Genomic DNA, 25,177 nt, shown 5'->3' with positions numbered 1-25,177 from the left:
ACCAGACACGATTATCTGATGATCGATTGTCCGAAGGGACTTCAGATAATCGAAACATGAACAACAAAAAAGTTTTTTCATATTTTTTATTTTCTTACTTTTTACATCAAATTCGAGTTCTGCGACCCCATTTTACCAAAATTTTAACTGTTTCATTGCCTATCAAACTAAAAAAAATGCAATGGGTTGTTTAGGGTTCATACTAAAGCTCAACAATCAAACATAAGACAGCGAAAAAATCAGTGGGGAGTGGGGAAAATTTGTTTAAACGTAGCATTTGAATGACCATTCAGAAGGAAAACAAATAGCTTGTCTAATAACTATTTTTGTTGTAAAAATAACATATTCATTTTCATATTTCCACATTTTATTAGATTTTTTTTTATTTTTTCCGTGTTTATGAGGTCATTTTGAGCAAGTTTTGTTTTACGAGAAACATTACTACTCTTCATTTATGTGGCTTAGTTTGTGTTTATTATAGTATTTGGCCAATTACCAACTCGTACCTATTTAGTTTTTTCACGTTCTTGCCGTCACTTTTTCATTTAAATTGTAAAAAAAAATGCATGGAGCCATAATCTGGGACGCTACAAAAATACTGCAGAAACATTTTTATTTAAAATATACAGGAAATTTTAGTGAAAAAAATATGGCCAAAGTAAACCCGTAAAAAATTACATTATTAAAAACATTGCAAAGTCACATAAAAAAAAATAAAAAAAAAACATATAAAACTCAATAGCTCAAAATTCTAACCCTGAAAATTTCTAAAATTTTATTAGTTCTTCATTCCAATGCTTTTTAAAGATCAAAAATTGGTTGAAAATGGATTTTTGCCGATTTTTTTTATGGAAGCTCTATTGTGTTGGGCTGTAGAGGGTTAATGTGTCCAACAGAACAACAAAGCATGAAGTTACTAATTATTCAATAGTTGATTCAGAGATGACAACAATTGTCTAAAAAAGAAATAAAGAATTGATTCAGAAAAACTTAGGTATCCCAAAGCCCCCCTCCTCCTCGACTTGTCGTTCACGGGCCTTTTCGGCGCATCGCGCCGCACAAATTTATGCTTCCAGGAATGGTCATAAACCGAAATGAACCCCAATTGTGTGCGTGAGTGTGTAAGAATTGGTTCTGTGGGTTATAATTTAAATTCTTGCAGGATTTTCCATTATTATTGGTGTGCATCTCTCCCTCACTTGTCTGTTCGCAATGAAATAACAACAAAAAAATGCATCATCATAAACACAAATTATGCTCTCCCTCGACGACGACGACGACGACGAATGCATGCAGTGCATGTACTGTTGCGGTGGTGGGGAGCAGCATTGTTTTTGAGTGAAGCAGAGCAAAACCCTTCTCCGATGGGGCAGATTGGGTTCTACCAGGGACAAGGCAAAGTTGCAAGGTTGGCTGAAAGTTGTAATTTTTTGAGATTTTTTTCGATTTTAGGCTAACCAGAAAAAATGTAATATTTTGAAGAAACAGAACGATTGTTTGAAAAAAAAATTAAAGCCTTTTTCAAGAGAAACCCCACCCTGTCCCCATTTTCAGTGCAATTTGGGCTCCGAAGCCAGATCATAATGCTGGGCGGCCGCAAACAATTTGTAATTTAAAAATTCGATATTTAATAACCAGCACTCGTCGTCGAGTTGCGATTGATGTGGTGAGAAGGCAAATTACGGTGCGATCTTATTCCCAGGTGGGTGGGAGGAGGAGAAGGAGACGGTTGGTATCCTCCGGGGGTCGTGGGTCCAGGGTCCTCCCGTCGATCGATGCTGGTGTGTTGGTGATGGCAGTGAACTTTGAATCGCATCCGATGATGATGATGATGATGGGTCAATTAAAGTGGGAAAACGAGAAGTGATGTAATAATTTTTGCACGTGCAGCAAACACACGACGTTGCGTGGTTGGGCGTTTTTGTTCTGTTCACGTTTGTGCCTTTAAATGGGGATCGATTACGAAATTTGAATACTTGGGCACGATGCAAATGTAATTTTAAATTTAATGAACAAACCAAATCTAGTTAGAAAAATCCTTCTCAATTGGTAAAATTTCATGTCAGGGTTGCCAGATTTTTTAATTCAATAGATTTCAAACAGACCTTCGCTACTTTTTTTCTAACCTCAAGAAAAAAAAAACAAACGCACACATTGCTCTCCAATAAAAAGTGAACGCGTAATTTTGCCTATGATTTATTCCGTAGACTGTTGTTTGTGGTGGGTCTCGTGGCGCAGGGGTAGCGGCTTCGGCTGCCGATCCCGATGATGCTTTGAGACGCGGGTTCGATTCCCGCCTTATCCACTGAGCTTCTATCGGATGGTGAAGTAAAACGTCGGTCCCGGTTTCTCCTGTCTCGTCAGAGGCGCTGGAGCAGAAATCCCACGTTAGAGGAAGGCCATGCCCCGGGGGGCGTAGTGCCAATAGTTTCGTTTCTTTTTGTTAAAAATAACGCACCACATGCAGTTACTTTCAAATTTATGAACCCCGTACACCGCAAATTTGCTAAACATAACCTCCTCAGAACAAAACCAGTGAAGTGTGTGCAATTACCGTCACTTCTGGAGGTTTGTTTGGTTTGTCAGAACAAGTGTGCAGTGTTGCCAAAAGTTGAGTCCAATTGGAATTCAAATTTGATTTTATCTTCGTAAATTCGTATAATGAACAGAACTTTGGCAGCAATTTAATTCTGAATATCTTTTTTGAAGTTTGTCAAACATTTGGCAACACGACTTCGTCCCAGCAGCCAACCTCATGGACTTTTATGACCTCTCAACCGTCGGAGACTGCGGAAAGATCAACGAAAAATGGTACACGAACGGAACACGACCAACGGGAGTCGTCAACAAAGGACACCACAACAGTTAATACGTACTCACTACTGTGGCCGCAAAGTAAACGCAATGTATTTACTAAACCCGCGCGACTGGGCCATGAATGACTCACACCCGGGCCATAAATCCAACATGATCCAGGCTTCAGCATAACTCTCGACGTGTGCTTTATTTGCAAGTTTCGCAACCATTAGACGGGGGTCTTGTTTCGTGGACACAAAAATGTGTGTTTCTTTTTTCGTTTGGCTTTTGCAAGACTTGCAATATTGCACCAGAAATCGCGCGAAAACGGCGTAACTTTACGCGGAAATCCCGGTAGTGAGCATTAGACTGCATGGAGAGAGAGGGGGAGAGAAAGAATAAAGAACTGGCACACAAACACACACATGCAGGTCGCACGTGCAAATGAAGGGCAGTTGTTACCGGGGAGACCGATGACCGGTTTTGGTCCATGGAACTATGTCTGGATAGGGTGGACCACTGGTATAAATGTTAAACTTACTTAATTTTTCTCAGAAACAAATCAATTTTTCTTTGTTTTTTTGTAAGGAACCATCCGAAAGCCACGTGGGCACTTTTTTTGGAAATCTAAACAACCCGCTCCCCCTCCTCCCTCTTTGACATACAAAAAGAACTTTTTTGTATTAATTAATTTACGAATTACACTGACCTACAAAAATTGACTAAAATGACTGCGCAGGCTCAACTCGAGGAAACCCATGAACTTTGGGGTCCCTAGAAACATGTGCACTTTGGATTTTTCAAAAATATTTAGACAGGTCCGAATTGTTTTTCTCCAAAGTTTGTACACTCAAACCCCGATGGTTTGACACCAACTGTTTCAAAAGAACGGGCCACTTTTTAGTTTGACACCCCTTTTACACGTAGTTCACAAACATTACCAAACGTTTGTTTTGATAGTGTGCGTGAGCGTCGTGTCTTTTTGCAGTTCGTAACTTTTGAAATTTGACTTTGACCAACCAACGGGGTACAAACTAAAAAAGTGACATTATGACATATTACAGTCGACTCTCTGGTTGTCAATATCCAAGGGACCGTCGAGGAAGAGAAGCATCAGTTTACAGAACGATGCAAAATGAAGACTCGATTGAAATTTGTTTTTTTCTTGCTAGGAGAGAATCATGGCAACGTCCAGCAAACAAAACGTCGCCATCGTGCTAACTTGTCGTACGTGCATTTTGGGCCAAATTGAGTTAAGAACGCCATTTTGTCCAGCTCACAATGTCTCACCTTTTGACCTTCACAGATCCCCAAAATTCGATTTCAATCCTGAGATATTCAATAAAAACCGAAAAAACACCGTGCATTTTTGTCACTTTACATATGAAAGTAGTTTCAATCTTGTCGTGCTATCTTGTCACTCCATGAAAATTGGTGTAATTGCGACAAAAGGCCAAAGGAATTTCAGGCCAGGAAAGTCAGGATGCGTTTGTCGCACGTACAAGCTAGACTACCGTAAACATTTGTAATTATAACTCGGGACTCCAGCAACCAACTTCAACCAAACTTTGGGACAATGCACAGAATGGTGAGCCAAACAAAACGTGTTTGTTATTGTTTACATTGCGTGCTCCCGTTTTTGTATATTCAAGGTCAAACATTAAAACGCGTTTTTCTCGGAACGTCAAAATGGCGGGTGCGACAAGATAGCACGACGACGTCGAAAAACAAATAAATGTCACACACCCTTCAAAGCTTCGTTTCTCAAAGAAAAATGTCTATGCAAGCCATGAGAAAGTAAAATTATTGACAACCAGAATAGATATTTAAAGCAAATAGAATCCAAGGGACTGTCGAGGAAGAGATCCTTCAAGCAAGAGAAAATATCGAGGAATAAAGACAATCGAAGTATGCAGTTTGAAGGGACTGAAGAATTCATCGGTACAGGGAGCATTATTGATATCGAGAAGATCGACAGCCAGAGAGTCGACTGTATATGAAAAAGTGACCAACCACCGGGGGTCGAATGTATGGATAATAAAAGGGTTCGTCACTGTTGCAAGGAAAAATTGCATGCAATATGTGGGTTCAGCGAACAGCACTAATTCTCCATACAAACTTTGGAGAAAAACAATTCGGACCTGTCTAAATATTTTTGAAAAATTCAAAGTTCACATTTCTGGGAATCCCAAAGTTCATGCTTCCCCTCGAGTTGAGCCTGGGCAGAAATTTAGTTGATCGGTGTTATCAAATTATGTTACAACGTAAACGCAAACTAACCAAAGATATCAACTGACGTTAGTAGGAACAAAGAGTTTACACTTTGACATTAGCCCATTTGCATTGTTTTGCTTGAATTTCAGAACTCTCTCGCACTCTCCCCCTTTTTGACAACCATTTCCCCTAAAGTACCAACGGGGTTGCAAATGAAATCTGGGAACCCTGTTCGAGAAATGCATTCAAAATAAACAAACAAAACTAACCTGAAAACGTCGCACGAACAACTCCGCGAATTCTTCCGGACTGCTGAATTCAGTTGCAAACATCTCTTGCAAAATTTCTTCAGCCATTGCTACTTTTTCGAATACAGCAATCTTAAAATTACTCACTATGCCACTACTTCAACTAACACATACACTTTTTGTAAACAAACCGAATTCAGCTTTACCGTCAGTGTGTTTTCAAAACAAAAAGATTTGATTTTTTTAAAATAAAAAAGACACCAATATTTCACTTAACACGACCTAACAACTAACGTTGTATTTAAATCAACAAACAATATTAATGATACATAAATTCGCAAATTTGAAAACGAAATTGTGAAAATTGTCTAAACCGTAACATTCGCAAACACTCCCGACTGCACGCGCACTGACTACGAGTTCGATGACGATGACGGCGGCTAACACCACTACGCGCGCGTGTTTAGAAGAAGGGTGGAAAACAACGCCGAAAAAAGGCCTGTTCCCTTGCACAGTGGGCTTGAATTTACAATCACAATTATCAATATTTCGGCACAAGTGTGAAAATTAAGTATGAGCTTTTTTTTTTATTTTGAATTGAGTAATTATAAAAAAAAAAACAAAATTTAACCAGTATTCTTTAACTTTGGACACACTCAAAGATGAGCAATTCTCTACGAAATCGGTCTTTTTTTAATTTTTATTTTTATACTTTTTAATTCGACTGAAACTTTTTTGGTGCCAATGTTTCGATTTTTGAAAATCCAGTATCGATCCAAAAATTCATAACTCGGTCATGGATTTTTGGCACATTCTAGAAATTTCTGAAAAGTTGGCATGAAGATGTCCCTTAAAACATGTGAGAAAAAAAAAATGTTTTTTTTTCGCAAATCAAGTTAAGTGACAAGAAGTGAAATTTAAAATCACAAAAAAATGTTAACCTTGTATCCAATATACTGCCCCTGATTGCATAAATGTCCCATATCGTTTTCATCGATTTCGAGTTATTGATGCAGATTGGTTCAAAAATTGTGTGCTCTTTCAAAAGAGCCTATAACATCCAGTACTTTGTTGCAGGGATCAGGAGAAAATCAAGATTTTTCGTGAAAACTTAACACGTAGCCTTATGTATGGGACAAACTTTAAATGCGTTTTTCTCAATTTGCTGTTTTTGCATATGGGGCATTTATGCGAACATGGGCAGTATAGTCTTTATCCATACCTGCAACATTTCTCAAGACACCAAATCGATCAAAAAATGTCTTCAAAAGATACAGATTTTGGAATTATCACTTATCATTTTTTGTATGAACAGCTGCCAAATTTGTATGGAAAATTATATTGACAAACTAATGATGCAAATACAATAATTAATCGAATGACCGAAATCTCAGAGAATTGCTCAGTTAATAAGCAATTATTTTATCAATTACAGTCGACTCTCTGGCTGTCGATTTTCTCGATATCAATATTGCTCCATCTATCGATGAATTCTTCAGTCCCTTCAATCTGCATACTCCAATTCTTTTTATTCCTCGATATTTTCTCTTGCTTAAAAGATCTCTTCCTCGACGGTCCCTTGGATTCTGTTTGCTTTAAAATCTTTTCCGGTTGTCAATAATTTTACTTTCTCATGGCTTGCATAGACATTTTTCTTCGCGAAACGAAGCTTTGAAGGGTGTTTGACATAAGTTTGTTTTTGTTTGCTGGACGTTGCCATGATTCTCTCCCATAGAAGGGTATCAAGAAAAAAAAATCAATCGAGTCTTCCTTTTGCATCGTTCTGTAAACTGATGATTCTCTTCCTCGACGGTCCCTTGGATATTGACAACCAGAGAGTCGACTGTATTCACATCGTTAATTATTTTAATAGATTCGTTGTTTGCTCAAAAATATGTTAAGGTAATATAGATATAGATCTTATTCTTATACGATCTCGTTGCCCAATTATATGTTGTTGTGCTATTTTGTCGCACGTAACTTTTTGGCGTCCGGGAAAATCCCTTTTATATGCTTGACCTTTTATAAATAGAGCACGCTATGTAAACAAAAACAAACACGTTTTGTTTAGTTTATTATCTGTGTATTGTCCCGAAATTTGTTTGAACTTGGTTGCCGGAGCCTCGATTTATAATCACAAATGTTTACGGTAGTCGGGCATGTACGTCAAACGCGTTCTGACCTGAGATCTCATTGGCCAGTTGTCGCTAGAGATCCTAAATAGGGAGACTGGACGAAGTGAATTTGACGTACCCAAACAGACGCGAGTTTGACGTATCCAAACGAGCATTTGCCTTTACGCCCAGCAAAACTTATCAGTGTTGCCAAGCTCAAATCATACGTTGCCAGATCGATTTAGCAAGCTTAGACCAGTCTCCCTATTTAGGGTCTCTAGTTGTCGCACAGCAATTTTGAAGGTGTGTCAAGATAGCACGATGATATAAACAGTGACAACAAAGCACGATTTTTTTGGTTTTTATTGAATATCTCAGAATTAGCAAAAGGTGAGCCTTTAAGAGTTGCACAAAATGGCGATCTTAACTCAATTTTGTCCAAAATGCCCGTGCGACAAGATATATGAACCAGATATTGACAGATTTGCACAGTAAAGAACTGTGAAATATATGTGATTCGATGAATTCTAGAGTTTATTAAAAACGGTTCAATAAACAAACTTTAATTTTATTTTTTTTCCTTTTTGAGGAAACCGACTTGTAACACAAAAAATGCTTAAAATTGCAATCCCCAGACCTAATGTCACCCCTGAGGACAGAATGTCGTCTATCAAGTTAAACTATTTTTTTTGTGATTTGCTCAAACCTGCAATATCTGGCTTGCTGACTATTTTTCTTTCCATTTTCTCGGAGAACCAGTTCGTCAACTTCAATTAACAAAGTTTTAAAAAGTTGTGAAAAACTTTTCAGCAATGCATTTTTTGTTTTTTCATCATGAGTACTTTATTTTCATTCATTTTTTTTTATATAAAAAAAAACAAGATACGGTTCCTTTTTTGTACAATTCCAAAATTATTAACGATTGCAATTGTGATATTTCATCTTAAAAATCAATTCAAATCAAGCTAGACAAGTTTGTCGATAGCTTGATTATTTTAACACTAGTACGATTTTACGCTAATAAAAAAATGATTTAATTTAGAGTTTAACTAGGGTATTTGTCCCTATTTTCGGCTTACTAAGCCGAGCGCACTGTCAACAAGCGGTAAGCAAAAGTGGTGAAAATTTTCGCCAAGAAAAAAGTTCAGAGTGCTATTTTTATTGCTTTATTTCTAGTTTAGGAGGAAAAAGTAAAAATAGGTACTAGGCCCAAAATAGGGACAAATACCCTATTTCTATTTGAAAATAAATCTTTGTCGAAGAGATTAAATCTTGTAATTGAAAAACTAATGATAAGATTGGCCTCTTATAGATTAATGGTCTTAGTAGATCTATCAAAAACAAAAGGTACAAAAATTTTAAATCTAGAGGATTTGCATTTTATAAAATGACGAACAGATTACAAAAAATATCAAGTGAGCTTATTTTTAATTTAAAAAAGTAATAACAAATAATTTAATTGTATTTTCAGATATTTTCTGAATTGGAAAACAATACCTAAATTCCGTGTAATTTGCTCATTCAAAATTCATAATTATTTGCTCGTGGAACCACCTCGTCGACCTGCAACAGCTGCAGCCATGGTTATTTGTGTGCAATTCCAGTCCAAAACAAATTCTCCACAACCGCTAGGTACTGCCAAGTTGTGATTCTGTTTTTGGACCAACCCTCGGCAATTCCAATGTTCATTCAGCACTTTTCACTGCGATGGTGTTTCCCCTTTTTTGTTGATTTTGTTGTTTGTTGAACGTGTGTACATAAAACATAAAGTTTTGTATTGCACTTCGGTGCAGTTGCTCGTAAGAAATTGTAAGGCGAGAGGATTGGATGGAATTTTCTCCGCGCAAATTGATTACATTGTCGTCGAGTCGAAAGGCGAAGAACCATAATTCGATCCACTTCTCGACAGAAAGGAAAAAAAAACAATATTAACTTCATCCTGGCACGAAACAATGCACCAGTTGCTACTCAAAGAAGTCAAGTCAGGCAAAAAGCAAAAAACCTGTGCATGATGACAGGCAACACTTGTACAGCTGAATGAATCCAAATAAAACTGAATGGCAAAAACCGCAAACAAACAAAAAAAACACGAGTGGATGCAACCGTCCTTGGGCAGTAATTAGTTTTATATTGAGGTGCGACTTGCACAAAATGCGACGACCTCATTTCCGACTGCGATCGCGTTTTGTCCTTCCGCTAGAATGGCAACGGTCAGCAGTTTTTTTTTTTACCAAGAACTCTCAGCTAATCAAGTTGAACGAGGGGCAACAACAAAAACTATAGTAACAGTTTAGAACGGCACTTGGCATGTTCCAAGGCGGTAACGATTTTACAGTTGGGCAGGCGGAGTGAAACTGCGAAGGACTCGTTGATTGGAATTTGTTAGAAAGGACGGTTATTGAACTAAATAATCAGTTGGTATTTATTTTTGAAATGATCTAAATGATCTATTTTTATGTTTTTGAATTTGTATTTTGCAAAACTCTGCTTGATTTTGATTTTATTATAATTTTTCATAAACTTTTTAAAATATTTGCAAATTACATACACATTATGTCATTCAAATCACACTAATAATGAACAAATCACTTAGCAGTTTGGCGTGGTGATGTTAGTTGATAATTAAATACTGCTACATCATCATCGATTCTATGTATTCTACCAAACATGGTAATTAGTCCAAAACATTCCAACTAATTACACCCATCAACATGCATGCTGACAAATTAGTCCCGTCTAAACGTGGCAAAATCAGGTTCGAATCTGCATTCATTGGTATCCATACATGTGTGATGTACTAACTTTGCACGCGAAAATCGAAGGTATCACCGACCCCTCCTTCCCCCTCCGGTCCTAGCCAAATCACCAACACGGAGAAAAAAGAGTTCCCAAAATCGTGAACAAGTGTTCATGAAAAAGGGAACCTCGAACAAAGTGTTCAAATCCCATGGTACGATTTTGAAAAACGTACCATGAAATTTGAACACTTTGTTCGTGGTTCTCATTTTCATGAACGCTTGTTCACGATTTTAGGAACTCTTTTTTCTCCGTGAACCCAAACCACCGCCAAACCGCCAGCAACAGTTTATTAGTTAGTTCAGCTAGCCACCGACTGAAACCAGGTACAACTCAATCGAGAGCAACAAGCAATAAACTAATGCTTTATTAACCTGCCATCAGGCAAAATTACTTCATCCCAGCCCAAAGGTGGGTGGCCACGTGGACCGGTTAGGGGAAAGGAAGGGGATTTCGGAGAATGGCAAACGCGAGCACATTTTATTAGCAACATCCAACTCTCGATGAGCTTTGGCTGGCACAATCCAACGAAAAATAAAATGAACAACGTCCAACCTAACCAAAATACCTACTGGGGCTGGTTTTCCGTGGAAATGTTTGCGCACGTGAAAAACATATTGAAATTCGACAGACACCTTTATTTGTGAAATATTAAATTAGTTACGGTAACCTAACAACAACAAAAAAGAACGAACCTATCGAAATCGAAACCAATCAACCGCTGCTGCGGCACAATATTGGCTGGTTAGTTGGTTTGATTGGTTCAGAGCATATTTTTTTTTCATTTTGGTGATGATGATGTTGGAAACATTTCCTGGTGATTCACTCAATAACAGTTTGTTTACTTAAATCTGCTCATATCTCTTCCTTGAACAAAAGTTCTGATAATACCGACCGACCAATTTTGCGCATAAATCTGTTAAGTACCCAGATTAACATGCAATTATTTTTTCACGTTCTGTAATTGGTATAAGTGCAATATAAGAGAAGAATGATGCTGACGCTCTATCCCAGGTAGCACACTTCTTGAACAACATATCATTCAGTCCAGTTCGAATTCTGAACGGAATCTAATTAGAATCGTATACGAACTCCGTTAGAAGCGAAAGCCGTTTCAGAATTAAAATTGACTGGGAGGTCTTGCAACCGTTGTTTAACAACGACAATACAAAAGTTGATTATAAAATTTAAAACATAATCTGGCATAAGATGCATGGTTTTGAATGATTATGTTATCTAGCAAAAATATAATGAAATAAAAAAAACAATCACAAAACTTTACAGCGTGTAACGGCGTCGGTGTAGCGCTATAACGATAAAACGGTATAAATGAAATAATAGTTTATGCAACAAGTTGCAAAAAGTAGATTTTGTCATATTTTGCAACGAGTTCCATACATTTTTTTTATAAATTCCGAAAACCACCCTTTGAATGTAATTATAAGTCAATATTTATATATTTTGTCAATTAACCGTCGAAATAAAAAAAACAAGTGCTGCTTTTCAGCATCCATTTCAGTGCTTAGAAATAGATCTTTTCAGAATTTAGTTTAAAAAGTGTTGCTATTCCATTCGATTTGGTACAGGAAAAAAAAAGCTTTTTTGTCGTTCGAGGATGACAGGAAAAGTGAGTAGATTCACGACGGGATTGCAAAATAGTTGTTTATGCAACAATTTACAAAAAGAAGGGCGAGGTTTACCGAATGGGATAAATACGACAAGAGCTGAAAAAATCATGTTTTTCAACGAGTTGCTTACAACATTTTTGCAATTCCAAAAAAACGCTTCTTAAATGGAATTTTATGTCGAACATTCATGTGTTTACTACATTCACCGTTCAAAACAAAAAAATATTAAAAAGTGTTACTTTTCAATACTAGTGTTGAAAAGTTCAACTTTTCAGCACCCTTTTCAGTGCCGAAAAGTAGAACTTTTCAGCACTGGTATTGAAAGGTATTGATTTTCCATTCTCTCGTTTCTCAAGAAGGACAGAAAAAGTTGACAGTTTCACAGCGGAATTGCAAAAATAAACTTATACAACTGCCTTTAAGAAGTTACATACATGTAAAAAATCACAAAATTGCGTATCACAGAAAATTTATTAAATCCACTAAAATGATGATTTCAAACACTCCTGAAAGTTTTATGATGATATTTCATGATTAAACTAAGTAAGAGACAATTCAAAGATTTGCCATGCTTAAAGCGAAGTGTCAAACTTTGTGAGCGTTTTTCTCTAAACACCGAGTTGATTTACGGGTGTCACGATATATCGAGATGTTGTGGTTTATTTTGTTTACGTGACTTTAATCTAGAGAGGTCATTCGTCACTTAATATCGAGATGAGATGGACAAAATTGGCTGAATCTCAAGATCAAATTGAAAAATCAAAAACTAGCGATTTTTTATATGAAAAACATAAAAATATTTTAATCTTTATTAAAAATAAACATTTTGAAAATTGGCACACGGGACCGGTTTAAGGAGTCTTAACTAAAATTTTGAGCCAATTTGGTCAAAGCAGTGTTGAGATATCGTGGCACCCGTTTTTTGAAACTGCAAACTTCAAATAGCTATATCTCGGCGAAAACACAACCAAATGTGTTCAAATTTATTTTATTGATAGATGAAAATGTATATTTTAATGCCCTGAAAACAGATTTGAAAAAAAAATAAGCGTGTGCTCAAACCAACTTCTGAAATTTATGCCGATTAACATGTATGTAACCCCTTAAAAAATCAAAGCTTTGAGGACAAAAAAAATCGTAGCTCTGTCTGTGTAACAAAATAAGCATATTTTTTTCATAAATTTTCTTTATAATAATAGACTGAATAGAACTATGTGAAGTACATTTTTGATGCATAGATATAGTTTTGGGTCTAAGATCGCAGCAATCCTTGGTCGCGGTTGGTTGACAAGAATTTGCGCTCCGCGTTTTTTGGTTTCTCTTCGTTTCGAATTTTTCATCGTGACGTTTTACGGTTCGCGATTTTTAGACTTTCCGGCGGGACAGTTCCGTGAGAAGTTCTTTCGGTAGTGTATTGTTTTGAGTGGTACAAGAATTCAGACGGATTTTTGCAGGTTTTCATGTGATTTGGGTGTTGTGAAGAAGTGACACTTTGAGGAGAAATCTCGGTCACCGAACGGAGTTTTTTGAATCCATTTGCTACATTTTGGTCATTTCTGCCGATACCTGCCGATGGCCTTCAAAAGAAAATGGGTGGATTTTCCAAGTTTGTATTGTTGTGAAAATTGCTGAGGAAAATGTTGAAGAAGTTGAGTAGTGAGTGAAGGGGGCGGGTGTAGGCAACGTTTGCTGAGATTGGCGGCTCGATTTCTGAGCGGCTCAAAACGCAGGCGGCTCGAGAAGTCGCCGGATTCGTGACGAAATAGTGAATGTAATCGCTGCCGGTTTGACGGATGATGCTGCTTTTCGGGTGAGAAACATCCAATTGGAAATATGGAGCAGCCGTGACTGACTGGTTACGGTGTTCGCTTTGTAAGCGAATGATCCTGGGTTCGATTCCCATCTGCTCCAAACGAGAAAGATCAGGAAATATGAATTTTTGAAACTCTTAACATGAACGAAACATTAAAGTCGCTGGAACCGGGGTTCGATCCCCCGTCCTTTGGATTGGTAGAATTAGGAATACTACTACTACAAACTATATACGTGCTGGGTCTTTGTCCATTTGACAAGGACTCGGAAGTGCTAAATAACGTTTGAATCCGATTGATGCAAACGTTCTTTAGGGCGGGGCTTGTCGATTCAAGCTGAAGTACCTCGCGCACGGCTAGCCTGCGTAGAAATGGGTCACCGAAGCTCGGCAGAGCTAACACCTACGAAATGCCTATGCGAGTTATTTGCATGTATGGAATTTAAAATCTAAAATACATGGAAACAACTCAATTTGTAAGAAGCGACCGCGTGGTCCCGTTTGGTTGGTTGCACACACACACACACACATAGATATAGTTTTGGGTCTAAATGCATTTTAATAAAATATTTCAATATTGTTTTAACTCGTTCTTTAATCTTGTGATATAGGTTTGAAAGAAATTAAAACTGGAGTTTTTTTTAAAAAAAAAGGTCCAATAAACAAGCTTTCAATTTTGTGTTATATTTTATCGTTTTTTCAATATCACTGACTCAAGACGGTTTAAAAACACTTAATATGGAAAAAGTAGAAGTAAGTTTATTGGACCTTTGAAAAAACTTTAGATAAGCAGTTTGACGATTGTGAAGTATGGAGTAATTTTTACTGAAGATACCCTACCGTTCAGCCACTTTAAAAACTTAATTTTCAGTAAAATTATCAGGATTATTATCATTTTAATCTAAATTCATTGTAATGCAACCCTGCATTGTAATGCAATCCTGCATTAAATTTTTTGGAAAATAATAGACAATAATTGTATTTATGTTATCCCGGGAAATTTAACGCTCTTGCCACATGTTCCAAAACAAGTATTTCTCCTGTTTGACCAAAACTTTTGAAATTTTAGCTCAATCGATTAGTTTTAAATCAATCTTGCAATCTAAGTAAGTCACTGTGTATCAAAAAAAAGGTAATATTACATCTGGGAAGGGGTACATCTTTTATGTCGGAAAAAATGTGTAATTTTACCTCTGAAAATGTGTAATTTTACAACTTTTCTGGTCTAATGTAGTTTTTTCAGTCTAAATTCATGTAAAATTAAATCATGGAAAAGGTTATATTCACCCTTCTTAAATTACACCTTCCCAATTTAAACATTTTTTTGCTGTGTAAATATAGTTTACGACAAACAATAGGAAACTACACAGAAAAAAATAATGTAAATTTGGAAGCTGTAATTTTGGAAGGTTGAATATTACCTCTTTTATGATGTAATTTTACCTCAATTTAGACTGAAAAAGTGACATTACACCAGAAAAGTGGTAAAATTACACATTTCCAGAGGTAAAATTACACCTTTTTTCTGACATAAAAGATGTACCCCTTCCCAGATGTAATTTCACCATGATTTTTTTTTCTGTGTATAATTGAAGTAAAAAAAAAAACAGTATACTATTTTCAGAATTATTGATGATTTCACGATAGTTTCACATCCATGCGTAGAAAATCGGACAATAAGTATATGTAATTTGACACAGAAAAGTAATTTTTCCTGGTTTTATTTACTTTTTGCTTCTGTTAATCAGAATGTTCAGATTTTTCCGATTAATTGAAGATTAAAATTGTTATTCTAAATTATCCTTATCAATACTAAAGTTTTTGTTGAAAAAAAAACAAACTCGATTAGAAAAACCCTTATCCACGATACAAATCATTTGTATTTAATTAAACTTAACAACATTCTACGAAAATTTGTAAAGAAGAACCAGTCATGCAAAAAGGTTATAGTAAATTAAATTATAATTTAATCATGATAACTAAGGCTACCAACTCTTGCTGAGCAAAAATCCGTACACTTTGCCGATATGACAACATGGTGTAACAAAAACTGTCAATGAATTATTTAGATAAATTAAATTTAATAAATTTGAAAATTACAAATATAAACTGTGTCGTTTTTACAGCTAACAAATTTCACAAAATACTATCAGAGTGCATATGACTTGCACGTTTAAAAGTATTCATAAAATAAACCGTGATTTGAATCAAATCATTATGTTCTTCATTTTTTTTTTGTTAAACGTTTAAATGTTTACGAAATGTCAAGTTTGCTTTTACGAATAATATGAACGAACACATTTCCAGATTTTTTTTTGCTGAAAAGGTCCTATAACATGTGAAACACAACAGTTTATAGGACCTTTAAAAAAACTCTAGATTTGATAATTCAAATGTTCAAATGTTTTCACAAGTTTTAGAAAGCCTTTGGAAATGGATAAATATATTTAGTAAGGAATTTCTAAAAGAAAAATTCTAGAGTTTATTTAAGGTGATAACATATGAAAGACAATAGTTCAGAAACTGTAGAATTATTGATAATAAAGTTTGAATTCAGGAAACCCCGGAAAACCCTCTTTTTAAATCAAACTCACAGAAAAATACAAATTTCTAGTTAACAAAATCTTCGACCAAATCAAAAATGCAATTCAATCATTAAAAAGTTGTTAAAATTCCGTACAAATCCGTATTATGCGCAAAATTCCCTACAAAAATTCCGGCCTGTTAAAAATCCGCGAATAGGTTCGAAAATCCGTATGGTAAGGAAAAAATCCGTACAGTTGGTAGCCTTAATGATAACAATGCCTCCATAACACTAGAATTTTATTGTTATGCACATTGAAAGGTCAACCCATTTCTGATTACCAGGATGCTTATTAGTCAAGAACGTTCAATTAGATAAAACAATTTTACCTATTTAACATTTCAAACCCAAATTAAACTGCCAAAAAAGGGTTTTGCGGTGCTGTACATTGGAATTTCACAAAAATTCTAAATACTTTTAATCCAGCCCAAACATGCTAAATATGATTATAAATGCAGGAAAATGCGTTTTAGATTGTTTAAAGTTGATTTGACTTCCATTTTCATTAAAATTTTGAAGATTTTTGAAAAAATATTATTTTGCCCCCTGATTTTTCGGACCATTTTTGCAGGAGGGGCAACATAAACTTTGAAAAATATTTGCAACGGCCTAAGGCTTTGGGAAAAAACAGTTTTCAGTTTGAAGAATATAGCCCAACATTTGAAAATGTCATAAGAACAAATCTTTCAAGCACCGATCTAATTTCCACTACAACGCCTAACTAATAACATTTCCTTAGCACTATAATGACCAAATAAACAAATACAAGATTATTATTTAAGTCATGGACCTCCAATACTGATCTCGAGACATATTAAAATTGTGATTTTACCTTTTTTTACTTTAAAATAAATTGAAACATTATTCGAATAGATTTGTTTCACAGACTCTCCCATAATTACTTACCACAAGTTTGTCATTATTTGTACGTAGAAAATTGATTGTAATACGAACCTGAAAGTTAAATTCATCGGTTATGTTATTTACAATTTTTAATAAAAATTAAATACCATCCAAGCGCCAATTCCATAAAAATTGTGATATTCCAATTTAAACCTGACGTTCGGATTTATGGTCAAAGGAAAAAAAAAAGCAACAGCTTTGTTTAGGAATCAAATGTTTTATTTATTTCTATCCCGTAAAAATACATTAAATAAAAAAATAAATTAAAAACAAAATATGTACCCAGAAAAACATTCTTTTCTGCGCCATTCTTACAGCTTTTTTTTGCTTCAATTTTGCTCTGTTACAATACTTTTTTGAGTCACTGTTGCACACGTTATGTGTTTTACATGATGTTGCTACCAAAATTGTTGCACTTTTTTCCTGTTCATTGGAAATAAAAAGTGACTTTTGATGCGTGTTTCTTTTTCCTTGTTTGTAACATAACAATCTTGTTTTCACATTTTTTTCATCTTCTTCTTTAGTGACATGTAAGTAAATAAGTGCATTATCGTTATTAATATTACCATTAATATATACGTTGTAACCAACCTAAAACCTCTCCAACAAACGATCTTAGGCTATGACTAGCTGGAATTGATATTTTTCCTCGTATTTGAGTGTGTGATTAAAAAATAGTCGTTTAAAAAAGGTTTGGTAAAATGAACACATTAATAAATAGCTGCTCAGGGAAAACAAGTAGTCTTAGCTGATAAAAAGAGAAGTTTTAAATAAATAGAAAACTGTAGAACAAAGATGTTTGAGAAAGAAAATATTCGTAAATAATGCTGAGAATGTCATGTTTTCTAATATTTTTAGTCACTTGTGTTAACGATTTGGATTTTCCACCACATGTTGCTTCTTTCTTGTGTGTAAAATTTTTCATTTTTGGGTTTAGTTTTTTTCTTCTTCTTCTTCCTCCCTTACAATCATACTTAAACATCAGTCACATTCTTGTTTTTTTTTGTTTTACCATTATTGTATATTTTAAAATATTTTCTCTCTTCTGCCGTATCTCTTCATCGTAAAAATATAACAAATAATTGTAACGGAGGAGGGCGCGTTGTGTCCACAAGTTTGCTTGATTTTTTCACATTCTTTCTTTTTTTATTACTTCTTCTTTATCAATGTTTGGAAATTGTTTCTGTTCATTTCACTCTTTAATTGTCACTTAGTATATCAATCTTTTGTTGTTTTTCTTTTTTTATTTTCACCACAGCGTGTGTTTATGTGTTAGTTTCTCCCTCTCTGTTTTTCCTTTTTTTCTCTGCATAACACAAATACAATCAAACAACTGCAGTGTGAGATTGCATTTATGCGTGTAAGTGTGTATTGGTGTAAGCTCACGCCTGCTGTGATCTAAACATTCTACCTCAGTAAGCGGATCGTGCTGTCGTGTTTTGGGAGACGGAGAGAGGGAACAGATGTTTGCAAACAAACAAACGTCACTAACACTAGTGCGCACTATTGTTTCTGCTTGATTGCTGCGATTTGCTCTTTCCTGAATGTGTGTCCGGTGTGGGTGTGTAGTTTCTAGACCTGAATAAATGCTCAAGTGTGACGGAAAGTAACAAATCTACCAATTCCTGTGTTTTTTTAATTATTTAATTTTTTTGAGCCCATTTAAGGGCCAACGGTTAAGCATAAACATTTCAAAAGCTGGTGGATTGTTAACTCAGTGAACGATCGCTCTGGTCATTGTGGGATGGGACAATTTTTGAAACCTTTTCAGTTAAGGTGAACGTAAAAAAGTGTAACGGACAAAACATAAGAAAATAAATTGTTTTAATTAAAAAGTTTGAACAACACTACAACAATCACTCAAATTTAATGCAATAAAGAATGGAGCTGGGAATGGTAATAAGTATTCGATTTTTTTTGTTTTCTCGTTAAAATGTGACATGTTCTAGATAAAACGTTCAAGTTTCTTAATTGTTCAACATGGTACCAAACTCAATAAGGGCGATTCGTTTAAATACGGATGAGATATGCGATTTTCGAAGGAAGGTTCAAGTTCCTGCGATGTTTTTTTCTTTACTTCTTGTTCTGCGTTTTCACCTTTTCAGATGTTATCGTCTTGTGCATGGTGGAATAGTTTCTCACGGTAATAATAGAGATTTCGTTTTTATTTTTAATGTAATAATAGCAATAATCGTAAACATTATTTTTTAGTATGGTTTTTATGTTTTTTTTTTATATTTTTTTGGCTTTTTATTTTTTATTCATTTTTTGAAAACACACACAATTGATTGAAATCCTAGTTTTGCTCTTCATTATTTGTTTTAAATGTGTTTGATAAGTTTCATTGAATAATGTTATTCTGTTTCAGTAGATAACTTTCACGGTTTCCTGTTTGCCTTAAGCCTGTCCCTTTTGACGATTCATTTCGTTACAATGATTATTACTGGTTTATCTTCAATTATTTAAATGCTAACATTCACTAAAGTTGTGTATAGTCAATAATAATAATAATGTTCCCCACCTTAATACGACATCATCAAAAAAGCGATACAAGAATATTTTTTGACATTTTCTGCTTATTTTATTACAAGAATAATTTCAATAATTATTATAATCGTAATAATAATCATAATAATAATAGTGTTCACGGCGTTCCAACGTGACTTTGGAAGTAGGCTAAAATTCGTGTTTATTTTTACGGGGTGTGTGGTGAAGGTGGTGAAAACCGAGCATTTTCACCACAACAGTTTATTTACAGTACTGCTCCGCCAATTTGGTCACACACTCATCGTCGTCTCGTAACTTCCCACAAAAAACTGAAACCCAAAAAGCGTTCAAAAATTGATGTTTTCTGTGTTGTGTTTATTTTCAAACTTTGGCTGGACAGTGATGCTAATAGACACATTTTTGTTTTTGTTTTGGTTTCAATATTCGGACAACATCTGCACTTGCTTCTTCGTAACATTTTTTTTTGTTTTGTTTGTTGTTGATGGTTTGTTGGAGTTTTGCTCTTCCTTCTCGTTTCTCCCAGTTTCACTACTATGTTTCCTACAAAAAAGTTTGGAAAAGTAGTCAACAGTATAAAAAGTGATTAACATTTTGTGTTTGCTTGTTTTTTGACCATTTAAAAAATAATTGATTCCCATAGTTCACTTTATACGCTTATACGCCTACTAGTTTAGAATAATTTTATTCTTGTTTTTTTAACTCCTTTTTTTCTTTCCCTCACTACGAAAAAACGGTAAAACGCCTATGATTGTGTGTAAAAAGTTTAGTAACAGTGGTTTGAGTTTATTGTTTCAGTTTGTTTGCCATTTTTTTATGTTCTGATCCAGTAGATTTGTTTTCCTCACTTTCTTCACGCACACCTCGTTTGTTGTCTTTTGCTGATTTTTTTCAACTTCGTAAATTTGATTCGATTCAGTCACTTTCCCGATTTTTGGTTGGTCCGTTATCTCTGTCAAAGTAGTGCCAAATCAAATGTTTTGATTTTTACAGTGAGTAAAAAATATGAACTTTAAAGGTCAAAATAATTTGCTTTTTACTCTCTCTGCTGTTTATTCTTCCATAAAGGTTAAGTCTTTTCATTTTCAAAGGCATAAGACAAGTGCAAACGAAAAATCTTTTTTTTACAACTTTGTGCAATTAAAGTCTCTAAACTCAAATAAGCGGCGACTAAACTTAATCTCTTACTATCTCTGTCTCAAATTGCTGGAAGTTTCTCGTTGTTCCTTCCAACTTTCCTTACTTTTACGTATGTCGTCATCTGACTCGTTTCTGACCCCCTCAAATGGAACTGTTCTTAAGTCTTAACAAAACAACTATACTTAGGGGTAATGTGTAATGTGTGTGTGTGTGTTTTATCATAGGAATAAGCTGCTATTTACTGCATTTTACGGTGGGTACGGTGCGTACCCTTAACACTGGTATTCGACCACCCAACTCTTGTGGGTGGCCTGTAAGAAATTCAACTACCCTTAAGTAAGTTCGCGACGACTTGTTATGTTGTGCAGGCTAGAAAAGTGTGTTGGCATTTCCATTGAATATTTTCTTCTACACAAGTTTTTCGCTAAACTGGAAATGAAGTAGATGGTTCGACTTGTGCTACTATTACAAATAGGTTTGTATTTTTTTAAAGGTAATTCTAGTTGATTGTTACGAATTTCCTTGTCGAGTCATTTTTCTCATTTAACAATGTTTTAAGAAATTTTTTTCTGCTCTCACCTCAAAAAATATAAAATGTTCAACATTTTTCTTTCTCTTTCATTTTTTTTATCATTGCTTCATCCCATGTTTTATTTTCTCTGGATTTCTTCTAATTTCATGCGCTCTTTTCAAGAAGATATGACTAGTCGTCGATCGATAACGTCGTTAATCGATGGAATTCCTTTTTTTATGATGTAACAAAAATCAACTAAAATTGCTCGAAACTGGACAAGTATAAACGACTACACAAATTCTACCGCTTTTTGGGGGTGATTACACGCTAAATTTGCTCAACACTGCGATGTACAAATATATATAAATGTAGACTCTTCTTTTATTTCGTGTGCTTTTCCATGCTCTTACACTAGTCAGTTTATTAAATGTTGGATTAGTTTAGCGAGTAGTATTTTAGCTTTCATGGTTTTTAATATTTTCATTTACGACAACGTTTAACTACAATCCGTTTGGTTTTTTTTGGTATATTGATGTTTATTTTTCCCTCGTGTATGTCTGTGTGTGTGTGAGTTCGTGTGTAATAATTGACAATTTACTTTTCACTTGCACTCCTCATTGTTTAACCCTTTTTCTCGATTCGTTCGTAAACATTCACTGTACTCATTGATTTTGTTTAGACCTTTTTATTTATTTTCGGTAGCTCATACATTTTGGAAAAAAGATTTCAAAATTGAAATAATATTCTCTCACAAAATAAACTCCAACAAACCCGAATATCATTGAGGGATGAACTTATACAATAGAACACAGACAACGCGACCGTAAAGCTCGCGTTCAAACGAGTGGTGAGTATCTCAACTCACCACAGCGCGAGCGCACTTGTGACAGCTCGTCTCACACTAGCAATACTTACATAAAGTTGTGTGCGATTTCACGCGAGAATTTACGTTCGCTTGTCCGATGATTGGTTAAACTTTCTTTATGTACAACTCAGTCCGTATCTCTGCAAATGACCAATCGCCAAATTTGGTGCAAAATTTGGGGTTGGGGGGGGGAGTTTGACAATCACAACTGTAACGATTACGTTTTATTTAACCGCATTATTTATAGAGTGTAACACATCGTTTCATTGGAATAGGATTCGCTTACTAACAACCTAGAAAATCAAATACTGGAGGTTTTTTTTTTGTTTTGTTTTGAAAACTATCATTGTTTTAAAAAGTTCGCTTAGCAGTTCATTTACAAGTATATTGGTGGAATGCCGTAACACAAACACTCGAGCTTGTTATAACGCGTTTTCTCTACTACGTTCATTCGTTATAGCGTTAGTAACAATGGTTTATTCCGGTTTTGTCCATAAAGTTTGGAGAAAGACTATTTTCGTCGAAACAAACACTCACACATTATGTTTTCGCTTTTTCGTCGCTTCGATTACTTGCACTGTTCGATAAGTGTAGTTTAAGAATGGTTATTATTACGTGTAAGATTGTGAGATGCTTTAAAGTTTAATCAAGCCAATAGTTTAAAAATACTCTTACAGTCTAAACTTTTGAGATTTCATTAAATCTCACATTTATTTTTTGTTTTTTTTTTCTCATTTTCTTTTTAGCAAAAATTGTTCCCCACAGAATGTGCAATCTTGTACACTTCCGTATTGTTTTTGTTTATTTATTATTTGGTAAATATAATATGCTCAACAAGTATGTCTTTCAGAGATGCTGGTTAATAAATTTTTACGAATGTTATAATTCCGATCGCGCACGTGCCCCACACACGCTACTTCAAAACTACCCACGGAAAAAAGACGCCTTAAACTGATTATTGTTTGCACACGCACACGTGTGTGTGTGCGAACACGAAGTGCTTTTCCTGGCCTACTTTGTTGACAATATCTTATCGGCACGGTGTTTACTTCCGTGGCCACAGACATCCAGCGCTGTCAGGCTTACTTCGAAGTGAGGTGAATTCCGCAACTCACCACAGCTTGCTTTGACGTACGTGTGGCAGTTGCACACTTGCATAACTCTCACAGATTTCGTCTGCTTGTCTGTGCTGAGGAGGTTGTTGTTATAACAAAACTATTAATGATACACTAACGCAGTTTTCCCCCTTTTGTTTGGTGAGAGGAAAATCCCGCGGCTAAATGGAAAATTTATGTGGAAAAAGTCCCGACAGAACGGGGAGAAAAATACACGTTCGTAGAAAATGGGAGGGAGAATTTTATGGAATGACGACGCGAGAGGAAATATTTCTGGAATCATATATGGATTAATATTTATTTTTATTGGAATCGTCTGTTGCGTGTTTCTTCCCCCTTTTCACCAACCGCAGTGTGGTGTATTGGTTCGATGGAGTATTGAGAAGGTTCGGCTGAACAACTTTCACCACAAAATAAGTGATGAAATTCACCACGGCTTCGAATCTTGAAATTGCGCGAGATCTTGACAACATTTGCAGCAGATTGTTTGGTATTTAGCACGAATTCAGCAACCCTGACCATTTTGAAACGTCACTGGCAATGAACTCACGTTACCATGGAAGCAAAATCGTACATGAAATCGAGGGCGTTCTGGAGGAAAACGATAACGCGGCGAGCGAGTATCATCGCCTTAATCCAATAAAGAACCGATTAATGGGATTGTATTTATAGTCGTGGAAATTGGTAGGGGTAAAATTTGCTTTCAGAAAGAAGAGATTCGATTATTTCCCACTAATACAGATTTGTAGTAATCGAATGAAAACTTTTTGTTGCGATCGTAAGTGCCAGTAGATTATTCTGGCATCACTGCAAAAAAAATACAAAATTCTGCACGCTTTCAATCCTTCAACAGCAGGATTTAATTATAAAACAATAAACAATGAGCTAATTAATAAAAGATATCAGTTTAAAATCGAGGTCAGCGCTGGAAAAACCGCTCCCTCACAAGCTTCATTCGCGAACGATGCGCGATTCACTCACTCGCGATCACATCGCGAATCATTTTCTCGCGATGTTTTTCATCGCTGATCCAGACCATCAATATACCCTGCAGGTCAATAAAACATTCGATAAAAGTCCATGTATCTCATTAATTCCTCTTTTATGTTTACTCACGTGTCAGTTTTCCCGCCTGAAAAAAAGAATCGCGGAAAAACGCGAAAAAACGCACGCAAAACTCTGTTACTGCCATTTCGATTCCGATCACGGCAGGCCTGGCGGACCCAATCGAAAGTGACGTGACCGCGGTCATTTCCGTACTTTTCAACTTTTCAAAAGGGCGAAACCTTTAATGTAAACAAACAGTCACACTTGCCCTAGTGATAGTTCACATCAAGTAAGCTCACTCACTCCAACCTGACATTGTTTTGGTTTTCCTGGCAGGGTCTGTTGTATGTTTGTTTTTGTTTTGATTTTCGTGACAAGGAGAGGTGCAATCACACTAGTGCAGACCAAGATTTATTTTCAAATTTCTTTCCAGGCTACTGCGATTCTCCTGAACTCAACAAAGATGGCCGCCCGTGATCCCACTCCATAAGTTTACAACCCTCGGCAAAGTTGACAAGAAAACGACGAAGAAATCTCCCGTTTTTCCTTGGTTGTCTCTCTCCTCCCAAAGTGACACTTTTTTCTCGCGCCGGACGGCAGGCTGTCAAGCAGACACCGCCGTTTAGCTGGTTGCCTACCCTGAAGGCGAGCGCGCACTCAGTGACAAAATGTTGCCCCATTTGTGTCTCCGGGAAAGACATCAGGCCGACAAGTGTCACACCGAAACAAAGAGCGGGGGAATTTTCGCTGTCAAATCAGCATCAGCGTTTAAGCGTCAAAGTCGCGTAATGCGTGCAGCCTAACTCGCAGGGGCGCAAACTGCACCACCGGATGAAATCCGATGTTGTTGTTTCATTTTCGGACCGCCAGGTGGGGAGGTTATGTTTGCGTCTGTTTA

At 35.8% G+C, this 25,177-nt stretch overlaps 1 protein-coding gene across 1 annotated transcript in view; it reads right to left on the bottom strand.

Moving 5' to 3' along the window:
• The window catches only part of LOC6050451 (protein disks lost), a 190,842-nt gene extending 185,161 nt beyond the window's left edge, over positions 1-5,681 (bottom strand). The window contains exon 1 of the mRNA XM_038250137.1: positions 5,280-5,681. Within this exon, the coding sequence (XP_038106065.1) occupies positions 5,280-5,366 (87 nt within the window). The 5' untranslated portion in view covers positions 5,367-5,681. The remainder of the gene's footprint in view (positions 1-5,279) is intronic.
• Between the last annotated feature and the right edge of the window lie 19,496 nt (positions 5,682-25,177).

Source organism: Culex quinquefasciatus, chromosome 2 (assembly GCF_015732765.1).
Source record: "Culex quinquefasciatus strain JHB chromosome 2, VPISU_Cqui_1.0_pri_paternal, whole genome shotgun sequence".
Lineage (NCBI taxonomy): Eukaryota > Metazoa > Arthropoda > Insecta > Diptera > Culicidae > Culex > Culex quinquefasciatus.
The sequence above is the reverse complement of the archived record's forward strand: the minus strand, read 5'-3'. Positions and strand labels throughout refer to the sequence as shown.